This window comes from Perognathus longimembris, chromosome 10 (genome assembly GCF_023159225.1).
Source record: "Perognathus longimembris pacificus isolate PPM17 chromosome 10, ASM2315922v1, whole genome shotgun sequence".
In the NCBI taxonomy this organism is placed as follows: domain Eukaryota; kingdom Metazoa; phylum Chordata; class Mammalia; order Rodentia; family Heteromyidae; genus Perognathus; species Perognathus longimembris.
This window is the reverse complement of record NC_063170.1, coordinates 51,953,015-51,969,518: the sequence shown is the minus strand read 5'-3', so window position 1 is coordinate 51,969,518 and position 16,504 is coordinate 51,953,015. Positions and strand designations below refer to the sequence as shown.

Genomic DNA, 16,504 nt, shown 5'->3' with positions numbered 1-16,504 from the left:
CAAAAGCTCAGGGACTGTTCCCAAGCCCCGAGTTCAAGCTCCAGGACTGGCAAAATAAGAAAAAAGTAACAGAAGATGAAGAGAAATCAAATATTACTACTGGGTTTTTAGTTTGACCTATGCAAATGCTATTGTTACTGCAGGTGGCAGAAGAGAATAAGGGAGTACAATGTTAGGCAAACAAAAACCTTTTAGCGTTATACATATTATCACCTTTGGGAGGCTTACTAAAAGTTACAAATGCAAGTAATGCTCAACTGTATATGAATCTAGAGCTCAGGTGTTAGGTTGTGATTAGGCATGTACTTTATGACTTACTGGTGCATAGAACATATATATATATATACACACACAATTACATGAGATTGGATAGAATTGCCTACACAGGTAATTTAACAAGATTCCTATTACACACTTATAAATTTGTTTATTCTCAGTAGGTAGAAGCACTATTGTATTGTTCCTACATATATTCCATGGGTGGTCCATAAGTCTTTTAAGGGTCTATCTTTCATTGTGGTCAGAAATGATGAGGGAGAAATTGCTACACATGTGGTTGATATGCTTGAGAAAGTAGTAATTTGGTTTACAGCTTAGCAAGAAGAGTCAAGAAATAGATCAGGTTTGATTCAATATGCAGGTAAAGCTTTATCATTGTTGACTTTTAAAGGATGGAGAACATTAATAAGTCAACTACTAAAGACAGTTCTTTTTGGTTTATTGCCTGGGTAAAAGTGGCAACTAGAGTTAATTTTACTACTGCAAAAACTAAGATGGAATCCTGGTGGATATTAATGTTAAAGGAAGCTAGTAATCTGATTTTAATGGATATAGACATTTTCATTGAAATGCTCAACAATGAGTACATCAAAAACCATACTTTATTTATGTATAGCAATACAATTTACATATTAAATAACACTATAATAGAATGACTTGATATAGTTTTAAACAAAGAAAAAAGGGAAAAATTTCAGGTTACAAAACCCCTCCCCCAGAACAAAGTTAAAAAAAAATCACTTCTTCCAAATGGATCAATGCAACAAATGAATTCAGTGGCTAATCATGTCTAGTTCCTATTGCACAAATGGTCAATGGGATTTAAAGAAAGTTCAACTTTCACAGTCACTGCCTCAAAGAAAGAACATGTTGGATTCTTTTGGAATGCAAAGATGGTTCTTGCTACTTCAATACACAGAACGTCAAATTCACATATCCACCACAAAAAGAAAAGAAAAACTATGTCGGAGTTGAAACTAGAAAAAAATTAGCTTTATATGAAAATATAAAATTCTATGATTATATACCATAGATACAAAGTTCCCAGAAGATGTTTACCCAAGCAACAAAATATTTACAGTTTTAATGATTTCACCTATTTCAAAATGAAGTGAAAGAAATAAGAGTCAACATGAAGGCTGAATTCTTTAGAAATAATGGCTGCTTGCAAGTTTCAAATGTCCTAACAAAAAAGGAGTCACTACCCCAAATGTTGGAGAGTTGCGACATTTTACAAAATTGACTTTTCTCCTTTTCTGGAGATGTTTATTTCTTAAAACTCAAGATATTTTTTTTTCCTTGAAATTATCTTCTGTAGAAAATGCTTCCCCTTGCAAATAGTTAACAAAAATACTAAAAAGTTTTAACAGCTAAGACAAAGTAGAGGCCAAATATCATTATCACAATTCTTTCCTATTTTTAGCATGCCTTCTTTCTAGAGATAAGTAAAGCCAATATTGTATGTTAAATGGAACTAAGGGAAAGCGCAAAGGGTTAAGTGAAATTACAGCTGCTGATAACAGAAAAAAGCAGGCATTTTATTCCCTTCATATAAAAATTCACTGGCACCACTTGAACAGAAACTTTAGAACACAGGAATTGAAAATGCATTTTCCAGTATAACTGCTAACTTCTTAAGACCACTATACTTCAATTGTTTTCTCTTAAATTATGATTAATTTGGGTTTATTTTTTGCTTAGAATTAGTAATATGTATTCTTTGGTAAATTGGTATCTATATTTTAATTTTAAATACAGTATATATGCATTTAAGAAAAAGTCATAACAAGGCAGTTGTGCTGTGTCATTATAAAATAATTAGGTTATTTATTGATTTCAGTATCACTCTGGGCTACAAACTCCAATAGCTAGAACTTGAATACCAGAACTCTTCTCTGACTCTTCCAAATGGGGCTCTTAAAACAGCAAGGCATAAAATTAAGAAAATTATCTAATTTTATTACTTAAAGTCAGAACTTCTTTGAAATGAAGAAGATGGTTAGCTATCAGGAGTAAGAATGTTCTCCTGATGATATATATATTTGATGGCCCACATGGCCAGTTAGTCTGATCAGAGCAGTTTGGTTTTATATGATATATATGATATTCCTTAGAGCTAACCCCCAAAACAGCTTTTTAAAATAAAGTAGCACACATTAACTTGGAATAGCTATTTCCTTTCCCTTTGAGTGCAAGTGGTGTTAACATGGTTAACTACTTAAGCAATGTGTTATGTCTCAAAATGCCATCTTTGGAAGTCTCTACCTCTGGAAAGTTGCAAGCATACTTTTGCTCTTGATGGATAGTAATAGTGATGATGCACACTGGGATGAAAAGTTGGAACTATCTTCAGTGAAGGGGTTTGGACCGCTTTGGTAAGACAGGCAAATAGCAGTTCACAGTTCAGTGGGTCAGGATCTGTAGAGTTTGGTTCAAGCCTGCTATAGACATATGGATTACTTACACACAACTTTGAAACCATTTTCATAATGTTTCTATTCTATGGACTTACTTTCTCTCCCTTTCCACATTATTCTGTTACTCATGTAAGAGCAATACAGTCACAGAATGAAGGTATATGCATTTCCACAATTTGAGCCTTCTGTAAATAGCACAGAAGGGAATACTTGCTTTTGTCTTCTAAGCAACGTTCTTTTATTCAGAAAAAAATGACCGAATGATTCATGCACTCAAATGTTACATTTGAATGGTAAAGCCACTGTGCCATCTCCTAACCAGCATTAGTTCATACCAATACTCTGCACAACTAAAGTAACTCACTTAAATGACTGAGAAACTTTCAGCTTGCAAGCAAACCTGAAACTTTTCTCTTCCTGATTCCCCTCAGGTACATGTCCAATGGCAAGCCATCATGTCTGGTGGGAGTTGAGGAGTGTTAAAGGTGTCTGTGCCATCTATCAACATACAATCAGCACATTTTGTTCACTTGAACACTTTTCCCAAAGACTCATGTACACAGTTTTGTAGGAACAAATATTTAGAATGCTTTTGATCTGACCTCTGCATTGAAATGTTTGAACTTGGTCTGTAGATTCTCTCCCCATAGCAACTCTAGTCTTCCAGCACTATTCAAGCAACTCAAGATAATAGACCCTCAGTGCTAATCATCATTTCACCATTCGTGCTGTCATGCCTACCCAAGAAAACAGAGTAGCCACGGTGGCCTTTTGAAGTTTTATTGGCATAAAATAACACCAAAGCCTATTCTTCCTGGGTAGGCTCAATTCTGGTTATGTTTCCAAATCTGGCAGAAGTTGACTCTGAAAAACATGTATGTAACTGAAGGAACAGATCTCAGTAAGTGCTTATTTTTCTAACTCTACTGGTATTTCTTAAAAAACTCTCCTAATTTTTTCATTATGTACTGTGAATGTAACTTCAGAGACTTGTCATTAGACGATCAGTTTCTTTTATGCTAATGATTGTTTCCTTGAGGCTAAACTACACAAAAGCATTCAAAACCATCTTCTTCTCTTAAAATCTACTTGGAAATGTAGCTATCACCTTTTATTCAAGACTCCATTTATCTCTTTCCCAATAAGACTTAATCAAGTGTGAGAGTTTAGATAGTCCCCAAACTTTTGCTAATACAGTATTTTCAATTTAATCTTAAGTGGAAACATGTAAGTTAGAGATTTATGAACCATTTGGCCAAAAGGAAAGGAAAGAATGTTAACTCTATAGGTAGTTTTCCTTAAATGGCTATATGTAGTGGAATATTTTTAGAGTACTAGTTTCAAAATTGTATACTTGCAAAAGTTTTCATTTGACCTATCATGAGGTAAGGTATTATAAACAAAAAAAATGCATTAGTGAGTCTTAACTAGAAGATCTATAGTTGTGTAAAAGATTGCTACCTTTCTACTATAAATGATAGCCCTGATTTTAGGGGGTAGCTGTTTCAGAAAGTCAAATGGAAATAACACACACTGTCCACATAGCTACTGTGAAAGCTGTAATACAGTTATCCTTTATTTTGACACATTTTTAAGCTGTGAATATAACTTTGTAACTAATCAGAGATGTTCACATGAAGCAACTCTTAAACCTTCTAATTTCTTACTGGATCTCTTAGCCATCATAAACAGAACTGTTTCAAGGCTACAATGTTGATAGACTTTCTTAGTAGCTCCTGATAACCAGCTATTTTGTAAGAGAAAACATGACCCATCCACTCCATTAAAATACAGAAGGCATACAGTATTGAACAGTGCCTAAAAATAGGAGGGGAGGACTGAAGGAAAGTACAGCATTGCCTGCTAGTAGAATGCAACTGCTTTAGCAATAATAATGAAAACCAAGATTCACTGTCATTACAAAGACCTTCACTGTACTGAACTAAAAAGTAGCACATACGCTGTCATGGAATGTCACATCAGGGTTTGCTTTAGTAATAGATTATAGGCAGTAACACTGATCATATAGTGCAAACTAGGTAAAATTGCGTTTCACTGTGTGAAATGAACAGAGGTGCAAATGCTCAGTAGGATACCATTAAGACATAAAATGGCAAAAAATAAATATCAAAACTTTTATCAGTGTAAAAAAGTAACTGGGTTATTGTATAACCTAGAGTCTGGCAAAAAAGGCCTCAAAAAAGTTCTCAGTCTTCAGAAGTTTACAAATTAAGTGCCCTTTCCGGAATCCAATCACACTAGAGACTCCATGCTCTCAGCAGGGTCTGATTCATCTGCAATGAGCACAGCACCATTTTTGTCTGCTGTCATGGGACCATTTCCATTTTCTTTAGTGCTGACCAAGCTGAGCATTGCTTTATAGACAAATTGGTATTGTTCCTGAAAAACAAGAGGAAACTTGAGTGAGCCAAAGAACAACACAGAATTATCAACTAAACATGTGATTTTGAATTAACATAGTAAAGGAACAGGAATAGCAAGCATGTTATCTAATTAACGCGATCATTTGAATTTCTTCTCAGTAAGGTGTACCCCTTCTTCATTATCCTTCTCAGAGCTGTTAGCATGGAACCAGTTCTCAATCTTGATTGTTCACTAAGTAATGGGACATACATATCTTATAATTAGAGAATTCTCTAAAGCAAGGTTTCTTCACTGTGGTACTGGCCCCTATGTACTAAATGCCAGAGCACCTCTCTTCATAAGAAGTTTTGACAACAAAGCATCTACAAATGTTGCCAAATGTCCCCGGGGCCATTTTGTGAATGGTCTCTAGTTGAGAAGCCCTGGCTGTACAGATTCTAAAAGGTGAGCATGGGGTCTAGCTGATGTATAGTTTCAGCCGACGACTTACAATGTCTGTGAATACTCCAGGTCTCATAAGGTTGATCATTTTTGCCACCTGGAAAACATCCACAGCATTTTCATTCTCTAGTTGCTGGGACAGGGTGGTAAGGGCACACAACATTCCTGCTGACACTGCTCCATACCTGGGGAGGGAGAAAGGCACCATGTCAGAACCACTCAGGGACTGGATGAAAATACCATCTCATATTTTTGTTGCCAGTAAAATACATATTGACATCTGTATGTATGGCAAAAATAAATAAAACTTTGGACAGAGAGAGGGATGGTGCACAAAGGTAACATTGGTTTATGAATGTGAAATCTTCCTATCATCAGAGGTTTATCCTGAAATGAGAGGATCAAAGGCAGACTTGGGACATGCTATTGGGGGAAGAGTTAGGAAAAATCAACAGAAGAACCTTTTGGCTAAGTGGCAGTTGGCAAAGAGCTCTGAAAAATATTCACCTCAAACAGCTAAGAATTTACTAGTATGAAGAATAAAAAATGAAAATACAGTTACTTACTTCATTTCTGAGGATGCCATCAGAGTAAAATGGCACTTACAAAGTTCAGAATGGCTAGTGATGTCATAATCATAGTAAGATGTTAACACAACACATGAAGTTGTGATGACCTTGGTGTAATGAGATCTACTGTGCTGCCAGTCACCCACAACTACAACATACACATTTATATACAGCGTGTAAGATCTCAGATCTAAGGTCCCTATCATCTAGGTTTGTGCAACTACAGTATGCTATTTGCACAACAATGCAATCATCTAATGGCACATTGCTTTTGTTTTTTAATGTTAAAATGATTGTATCCTAATTGTGCATTTCTAAGAACTCATCCTTCTATTAAATGTCATGAGACAGTATGGGGATCAAAATTAAGCCAGAGAAGTTTCAAAAGCAGTTTCATACTAAGTATTTTTGGCTACAAAGTAGAGTAAGTCTCATCCTTGAATGCAATCTACAAGATGCTCAGAAAGGAGCAGTTTTCTTGGTGTACACACACACACACACACACACACACACACACACACATACACACACACGAAAAGTACACTTCAGTCATTAGACAAGGGTGGCAACTCCAGTCCCACAGGACCCTGTGCCAGGACATAGTTCCATAAGAATGTCAGAAACAATGGAGGAAAGGAGCTGTTGACAGTGATGTTGCAGGCTGGTGACGGAAGTAAGGCTCCTGCTATATTCCCTTAGAAAGTACTCAACACAGAGCTTTTCAATTCAATCATTTTGGGGGCCATTTTATTTTACCGGAATATGGTATTTACATGTAATCAAAGCTATCAGGCCACAAATGAAGGGATGAACTGTTTTGAAATATACTAATAAACCTAAATCTTTTATACTGACAAGCCCAAACCTTTTATATTGATAAACCTAAATCTAGTGGGGTTTTTTGTCTTTTGTTTTTACTTTTGTTTAGGGGAGGGAGAATCCTGTTTGAGAATGCTTTTCATACTCAATTTTCTTTTGTTAAATTTTTATTGTCAAACTGAGGTACAGAGAGATTACACTTTCATAATTAGGCATTGGATACATTTCTTGTACTGTTTGTTACCTCCTCCCTCATTCTCCCTTCCCCCTCCTCCTTCCCCCCCCATGAGTTGTTCAGTTCATTTATACCAAATAGTTTTGCAAGTATTGCTTTTGTAGTCGTTTGCCTTTTTTTACCCTGTGTCTCTCGATTTTGGTATTCCCTTTCTATTTTCTAGTTCTAATACCAGTATACACGGTTTCCAATGTACTCAGATAAGATACACAGATAGTGCAGGTACAACCATAGGAAGGGGATACAAGAGGATCAACAATAATAGAAGCTACGGTTTCACATCGCATGTTGAAAGTAATTACAACAGTGATATGACAGTCGTTTCCATAACATGGAGTTCACTTCACTTAGCATCATCTTATGTGTTCATAAGGGCTATTGGGCTGTTGTGATCCTCTGCTGTGACTAGCCTAAACCTGTGCTAAGTATTCCCTATGAGTGAAACCATAGAGGCCATGTTTCTTTGGGTCTGGCTCACTTCACTTAGTATAATTTTTTCCAAGTCCTTCCATTTCCTTATGATTGGGGCAATATCATTTTTTCTGATAGAGGCATAAAATTCCATTGTGTCATACTCAATTTTCTGTTTACAGTCTTGGTCTCTACATCTACTTTGTATAATTTTTAGTTTCTAATGTATTCTGAATGTGCTCTACTTTTATGATGGGAATGAAACCCTGCAATAAATGTTCCACGCAGGTAATGCTTCCTGGAGGAGGGAAGCTGGTTGAGGACTGTCATCCCAATTGACAGGTAAGTCTGGAGACAAGAAAACAGGCTTAGCTGAATTAGTGATGCCATCATAGAAGAGAGAGGAAGGAACTAGGAAAGGGGGTATGTCCCATCTCTCCTGCACATTCATCATCAGAACACAAACCCTTTGACCTTCATGCATGCTAAGCATGTGTTCTACCACTGAGATATCACCCAAATGTCATGTATTATATAATGATCTTAAAACAGGTTTGTCAAGGGGCAAAACAAACAAACTTCTTAGGATTTTACATTACATTAATATGTACATGAATTTGTTTTTCTGTTTACAAGCATGACGTTGTTTTACTTTTCTCCATGGTTGGTCTCTGCCAATCATACTTTAGGTTAATTTCTAGGTGCTCTAGAAAAATCTATGTGTGGTCTTAGTTGAGGTAAAGGAAAATTGCTTGATAGGGTGAATGTGTATACAAGTCATACTGCAAAACTCTTCAGTTGTTATAATGTGTGGATGTTTCTGATGGCTGGCCAATGTTGTTTTGCCTTTTTTTTTTTTTTTTTTGCTGGTACTTGGGTTTGAACTCAGGGCCTTCCACTTGCTTAGCTGATGCTGTGTCCTTGAGCCACATCTCTAGCCTGAGTTTTTGATTAAATAGAGAAGAAGACTTGTAGACTTTCTTTCCTGGGCTGGCCTTGAACTGTGATCCTATAAGTCTCGGCCTTCTGAGCACCTAGAGTTATGGGCCTGAGCTACTGGTACCTATCACAACTGTATTGACTACCTTGGTCACACCCTGAGTAGCTTATGTATCAGCATTGGAAGAAGGTATTATATTGCTCTTTTATCATTAGGCTTCTAAGTTTTCAGTATGAAATAAAATATGTGGTCTAGGGTTCTGGTCAATAATACTTGTTGAACAGGTGTTATTGTATTCTTGGTATTGTCTATTTATGATTTGAAATCCCTTTTAAAATGTTCTCTTGGGCTGGGGATATAGCCTAGTGGCAAGAGTGCCTGCCTCGGATACACGAGGCCCTAGGTTCGATTCCCCAGCACCACATATACAGAAAACGGCCAGAAGCGGCGCTGTGGCTCAAGTGGCAGAGTGCTAGCCTTGAGCGGGAAGAAGCCAGGGACAGTGCTCAGGCCCTGAGTCCAAGGCCCAGGACTGGCCAAAAAAAAAAAAAAAAAAAGTTCTCAGTCCATGAATACATTTTTGGTAACATTTAACCAGCTGTACATTATCAAGATAAATTTTTCTAATGTACCATGATTTGTTAGAATTTTATTTACATTTTTACATTTATATGCAGATATATAATGCTGGGTAGTAGTTTCTCATGATAGTGCTAGCCTTGTCATTTTAACTCTGGTTTGCACAGTCTTCCCTCTGTATGTTACTGCTTGAATGTAACTCCATGAGGGCTTGCTGGGCTCTAACAGTTCAAGACCTTATTTTTATTCAATGTTTAAATAATCTCTCAACATGAATCTGCTCTTCAGACTATGTTGTCTTCCAGGTACTTAACATATACTATACTGATTTATTATCTCCACCTGAGGCTGAAGAAACACGGCACATTCAAGATGAACTGGGTAGCCTTTCATAGACTAAAGCATAAAATTCAGCTGGCATATATAAACAGCTCAGAACAGAGACTTATACATAGCCTGTGCTTCAACATTTTATTATGCTTAAAGTTTATTAGTATAGACCTACTAATGAACAATCTCAAATGCTTATGCGGCTTAGTGGTAGAGTGCTTGCCTAGCATGCATGAAGCCCTAGGCTTGATTCCTCAATACCACATACACAGAAAAAGCTGGAAGTGGCGCTGTGGCTCAAGAAGCTAGAGTGCTAGCTTTAAGCAAAAGAAGCGCAAGCCCTGAGTTCAGTCCCCAGGACTGGCAAAAAAAAAAAGGGGGGGGGGATGCTACTTTTAGCTTTTTTTTTTTTTTTTGCCAGTCCTGGGCCTTGAATTCAGGGCCTGAGCACTGTCCCTGGCTTCTTTTTGCTCAAGGTTAGCACTCTACCACTTGAGCCACAGCACCACTTCTGGCTTTTTCTATATATGTGGTGCTGAGGAATCGAACCCAGGGCTTCATGTATGTGAGGCAAGTACTCTACCACTGGGCCATATTCCCAGCCCCTACTTTTAGTTTTTTATTACAGAAAATGTTAAACACACACATGTGTAGTAGTATGATAACTTTTATGTAGTCACCATATTTAGGTAAAATACCTAGAAGAAAATTACAGGTATTTTAGTCCTAATTATTTTAGAATAAAACTACAAGATAAATACTTAAAAGAATAAACACTAGAGCAACCAAAAATTTTTCTTGTAATGTAACCACAAATGAATGATAGATTTCTTTCTCTTTTTTTTTGGTTGGTTATGGGGCTTGAATTCAGGGCTTGGGCTCTTTTTGCCCAAGGGTAGCATACTCTACCACTTTGAGCCACAGCTCCATTTCCTAGATTATTTTTCTTAATTTTTTCCTCTATTATTGTTTTCTTCATCATATTATCCAAAAGTGTATCTTTTATTAATGTTGCTATTTCTTTAATCTCATCTCATAATTATTTTCCTGGCTTCTTGAGCTTGATTAATGTAGTTTAGGCCCTGAATATTTTTCTGGACATAGTTTGGTTCCAGCTCACCAAGTATTGAACTGCAGTAACTTGGGTCATCATTTAGGCTTGTGTGCAGTATTGTGCAATTTCTATTTTGGTTATCTCTTTAACCTATGAATTGCTTATTAGTAATTCTGAATGTTTGGATTTCAGTTTCCAGGCATAAGAATTGGTGATCTTATTTCACTAAATTTTCATATCCACATGCTGTGGTCAATTAGCATGGTCTTATAAAGTAACCACTTTTTTTTTTCTCCCAGTGGTGCTTGACATTGAACCCATGGCCTCGTATGTGGGCTAGTTAAACACTGTAAAGGACTGTATTGAAATGCCATTTCTGGTTACTCTCTATGAATCATCTGTCAGTATGACCATGTATATATGCATATAGGTATATCATGTATGTAATGCCCCTGTGGGTATTCACATGAGGTTGCATTTTTGGGCCTATCATCCACATATGAGAGAAAACATGTGCCTTCTCTTTCTGGACCAGGCTTACTTCATTCAGTATGATGTATACTTATATACACCTACCAAATTGACTCTGATATACTTTGTGAAACCCATTGAACAATTGACAAACTATGTATCAGAAAGCTGAAACAAAGTTTGAAGGGTAGGGTGCTAGTGGAGAGGGGTTGGTGAATAGAAAAGGGAACAAGAGACATATATAATCAAAATGCTAAATGTAGCTGGGCACTGATGGCTCATACCTGTAATCCTACCTAATCAGGAGGCTTAGATCTGAGGATCACAGTTCAAAGCCAACCTGGGCAGAAAAGTCTACGAAACTCTTATCTTCAATAAACTACTCAGAGAAAAGCTGGAAGTGGCACTATGGCTCACGTGGTAGAGCACTAGCCTTGAGCACAAAGAGGCTCAGGACAGTGTCTAGGCCCCAAGTTCAAGCTTCAGGACTGGCAAAAAAAAAAAAAAAAAGTAAAAACTCCCAATACCCAAAGCTAAATGTACATATGTTATAAGGGAGGTAGGAAATGTGAAATTAATCTGAGGGTGAGGAGGAGATGGGGAAGGATCACTGGTCAATAAGCAGTGGACCCTTAAATGGATATTAGGATTGCACTCCCATTTAGAACTAGTTGAAGTTAAAAAACAATATTTAAAGGGACTATTATGTCTTTTTTGGTTTGTCTCTCCTGGACTGTGAACTCAGAGCCGTACTTGCTAGACAGGTACTCTGCCCCCTGGCCCCCCTCCCCTAGCCCTCCATGGTTTCTCTTGGGTGTAGACTTATCTGTATCACTATTAGATCATGCTTGTTACATTCAAATATTCTCTCTGAATGTTACTTTTCTAAAGCACTTATAAAACCTCAGCTATTATTTTGAAATCTGCCTTTTATCCTCCTGGTTAATTTCTTAGACATACAGAACTTCCACATCCTAGTTTTATTTCAGTAGTGTACACTTCATCAGTAGCCTATCTACCTTGTGTTTTAAATTTCATGAATTATATATTTTACCATTCTTGGGTGCTAAATTTCTTCTTCATTCATAATAGATATTCCTAATTAGATTTCTGAGCATGTTATTTTAATATCTTGTTTTGACTGTTCTATTAACTCTGATTTATTGTGTGTTTTGGTTCTTGTTCATCATATTGTCTTTCCTCTGATAAATTGTACTGAGTTGACCTATTTTAGTATGGCATTAAAAAAATCATTTGTATGGACTTGGTTCACGAGAGGAAGAATTTAACCTTTACTCAATTGGTCCTAAGGATATCATTGAACTCAGGATTTTATATTAAAATTCTTTCTTAAAGGTATTTATGGCCAGCCAGATAGAAAAGTCCAGTAACTTGAACTGTGCTATAGAACGTGCTTTTCACATTGCTACTTTGGCTTTTATTTATTTATTTATTTATTTTTGGCCAGTCCTGGGCCTTGGACTCAGGGCCTGAGCACTGTCCCTGGCTTCTTCCCGCTCAAGGCTAGCACTCTGCCACGTGAGCCACAGCGCCCTTTCTGGCCGTTTTCCATATATGTGGTGCTGGGGAATTGAACCAAGAGCTTCATGTGTTAGGAGGCAAGCACTCTTGCCACTAGGCCATATTCCCAGCCCCTACTTTGGCATTTTTAATGGGTTTTGTTTCCTGTATTTACAACCCATTAAATAAGTTTAATTACACAGTATAACATGCTGGCCAAAGAGAAAAGACAAATACCACGGTGGCTGTACTATCCAGGTGTGTGCAAGCATACTGTGATGTTCCCACAATTCTAGGAATTAGGAATTCTAGGGACTAGGAATTCACCTAGTCCCCCACCTTTTAGAATATATATCCCTTGGTAAGTGATGCATGATTGGTTGCGCCTGAGTTAAGAGGAAGCACCTATGAAACAAGCCGTTGAATATGACTAGGAACAAAAATCAGTTAAATGCACAGTTTTAAAGCATTCTATGTATCTAATATTAAAATAAAATAAAAAACTGGAAAAAAATAAAGGCCACTCTCAGAAGTTTAAGAATTAAGTAGGATTAAAGGATATTTGTTATGTTTCAGAGATTTGTTCTTAGAACTACAGGGACTTGGAGCAAAAGTGATACCAGTAAGTTATAAGCTAGCTAAAACAAGAGTAGTAAATAAGAAATTTATTTGACATATCCTCAAAGGGTCCTGTTAAAAAGTACTGCTGGCTTAATGCTGGTAAGTAAAAAACCAAAAGTATTCTGGACCTTCTATCCCAAAGAAGTTATGAGAGAAATTACTTAGAATTCCTTATAAGCTTATTTTTAAAAAGTACCAGCTATATCCATTTTAAAATACACTAACATTTTATGTCTAGTGTGCATCATAGCTATGGCATTTAATCAAGTTTTACTATTTTATCTAATCCCTAACAATTATGGCAGCTTTACTTTCAAGACTGCTTTTAAAATTCATAACTAGGAAAGCAGTCTGGAGTTAGAACCCCTTCGCTGTGATGACAACGGTGCTCACGCCTTCAGAAATCAGTAGAGCAGGAAGTGAAAGCGTTGATGCTTGACTCTGTTTCATTCCTGGAGGAAAGTAGCAGCACAAAAGCCTTTCACAGGACTCTCAAAATCTGAACAGTTCTGGGGAGACGGGTACAGAATGATTATTGCGGGAACCAGTGGGAGGCAGTGTTTAACAGTGGGATTAGCCCGATGTGCCTTTGTGAGCTTCTGGACTCCTGTGCAGTCTGAGTGGACCTGCTTGCTCAGACGGTTCCTATGGATTCTTTGATGGCATCCAGTTACCATCTGGAAATACGTATTTTTTTTTTTTTAAGCAAGGGGTTCCCTGTCTTTTCCTTTTACATTAGATGCCATACACTAACTGTTAAGTCAACCTAGGTCCTAGGCAAGTTCCAGCCCTGTGCCTATTTACTCAAATGTGAAGTGGGGATCTTAAGTTAAATCTTCAAGTCTGAGTACTAAATGAAAAAACTGAATTAGCCCACGTATTTCTTCATTTCTTATATTTTAGTAGTCTCCATACGTTTTGATCTCGAGACCAAACTTAATATAATTATTGAAGTTTTACCTATTTGGGCTGTGTAAATCAATATTTACTCTATTAGAAATTAAAAATGAGGTAAGAATACAATACAAGAATACATAAGCATGCATTCTGCCAGTCCTATTTATGATGATTTCATCACACGCCAAGCAACTCTGGAAAACTCTATACTGCTCAGAGTGGACAAGGCAGATGCCTTATTATGTAAACAGTTTCACTTTCTGGATCTCTTAACGAGCTTAGGAGATGCAACTCTTTCCCTTTGGGGTCCTCAGCTCACACTTTGAAGTTCACAGAAACTAGCCTAGTTAAGACACGAAATGTCTTTTCCCTTTGAGCAAAGGAGATGATTTGGATGAGAGTGCACTAGCTTTGAGGAAAAAAAAAAAAAGAAAGCTCAGAGACAGCACATAGGCCCTACATTCAAGCACCACTCCCCCAGGTAATTTTGTTGGTTTTATGTTTATGCATATAGTGTTTTTTAAATGGCTTACATCAGTTATAATGGGGCACTGGGTGGGGGATCCCACTAATACATCACACTTGTTAAAGCTGTATTCCAGTCAAGTTCACCCTCTATCACATTCCCTGCACTCTTCTAAGAAACAGTGCCCCCCCAACAGGTCTCCTTGGTCTGTCTTCCTAGCTGCAAATAGTCTATGTTGCACAGAACTATTTATGCGGGAAAAATGTCTGACAAATAGCCACCCTTTCTGTGGATAATTTGTACAGGCTGCATATCCTTCTGTGTAAATCATATTTTAAAGCATGCTATCCATTTATGCAAGCACTTACCCTGCATCCACTCTGTCCCAGGCACTGGGCTTTTACCCTTACGGAGACTAAGAGGAATAAGTTGCCTTTTCTGGCCTCCCTGATGTGGGACAATGATAAGCAGGAAGGATATTCATTGATGTGTATGTAATGTGCTGCTAAAAATGTAAAAATATTTTCTAATTATTTTGATTAGCATATTTGAGGAAGAGTCTCAAAAAGGTGATTTTTTTGAACTGTGCTAAATTAAAGGCTATTCAGAGGGAATAGAATTTTTAGGGGCAAGGTGGTTTGCAGGTAATGTTTTAGTGGAGAATTGGGTGAATAACTGGAAAAACAAAGCAGACTGTCAAATATTTAGTGAAGAATATTTAGGTAATGGGTACTAGCTATGAGGTTTGGTGGCTAGATGTGAAAGTAAGGGAAACTGGATAAAGCCTGCTGTGTTTCTGGCTTGAGCAGCTAAGTGGATGGGGTTTGCAGGGGAGATAATGAGTGTGGTGGTAGTCAAGTGGAATTAGAGGCCTCTATAGACCTAGGAAGGGATGTGAAGAGGTTCCCCAAACAGGGCAAGCTGAAAAGGTAACAGGTCTGTTTTAAAACATTTACATTTGCTCTTGAGTAATGTGGAAAGTAGTAAAGATGGAATTGTATCCCTCACAGAAAAATCTTTTTCAATGGTGGCTTTTATCAGCCTATTACATGCCATTAGCATGCTCACAGGTTTAGCCTTTATTTGTATATTTGGGAATAAGTAAATGTTTGATTCATCTTGGAAGCAACATATTTGCATGTGAACATAGTAGTGCTGTCCATGTCTTAACTGCTTTTAGTTCTCTCCCTCTTTCATTAACAAAAATGTAAGATGAGCTACATTACTGACTTCAGGGCAAGGTTCCTCTTAATAGAGAAACTAGCTAGAGACTAGATGGCAACCCTAGAATTTATTGTGACTTAGTAAGAACTAGGAAATCTCAGAGGCATTTGAAAGGATGATCCAGATTAGCCAGGAAAAGCCAAAACACAACGTTATACAACGCAAATATGCTAGGAAGTTTCATAGACAGATAGCAACTGCCTAATGTAAACACTGTTGTTACCAAAGCTTCAATCATAATACTTTCCTGATATTCAATTTTACTTTTATTTATTTATTTTTTGCTGGTCCTGGGGCTTGAACTCAGGGCCTGGGCACTGTCCTTGAACTGCTCTCTGTGTTCAAGGCTAGTGCTCTACCACTTGAGCCACAGCACCACTTCTGGATTTTTCTGTGTATGTGGAATTGAGGAATCAAACCCAGGGCTTCATGCATGCTAGGAAAGCACTCTACCACTAAGTCACATTCCTAGTCCCTTCAATTTTACTATTAGGCCAACATTTTGAAAAAATCACTATTTCCTAAGATGTAGACTACCAAAGTCCTTGGAAGCAGCTAGCAATGAGGTAAGTAAATGAAAATTCAAGCAGAAGGGTACTATGAGCTGAGATAAAGGTTCTGACCTAGGGAGAATGTCTTTCTGCACTTCATGATAAAGTACTAACTCGGGAAAGTCTTAAGTTCTTCTTTGCAATTCATTAGTATCTTATTCCTACTAAAATAGTTGGCAATTTGATAAAGGATTCACTAAATGAAGGAGCTACTTTAGACTGAAAATAGAAATGATGATGGCTTAAGATCTGAACATTTCATTTTGAAGCTACCCCAGGCAGAAAAATTAATGA

The 16,504-nt window shown here is 37.2% G+C and overlaps 1 protein-coding gene across 3 annotated transcripts in view; it reads right to left on the bottom strand.

Annotated features, from left to right (window-relative positions):
- Positions 1-863: 863 nt before the first annotated feature.
- Ptprg (protein tyrosine phosphatase receptor type G) overlaps positions 864-16,504 on the bottom strand; it is a 670,876-nt gene continuing 655,235 nt past the window's right edge. For all 3 annotated transcript variants that reach the window (XM_048356066.1, XM_048356067.1, XM_048356068.1), the window contains 2 exons: positions 5,572-5,707; positions 864-5,096 (listed from right to left, as the gene is read on the bottom strand). In XM_048356066.1, the coding sequence (XP_048212023.1) occupies positions 4,950-5,096; positions 5,572-5,707 (283 nt within the window). In that variant the 3' untranslated portion in view covers positions 864-4,949. The remainder of the gene's footprint in view (positions 5,097-5,571; positions 5,708-16,504) is intronic.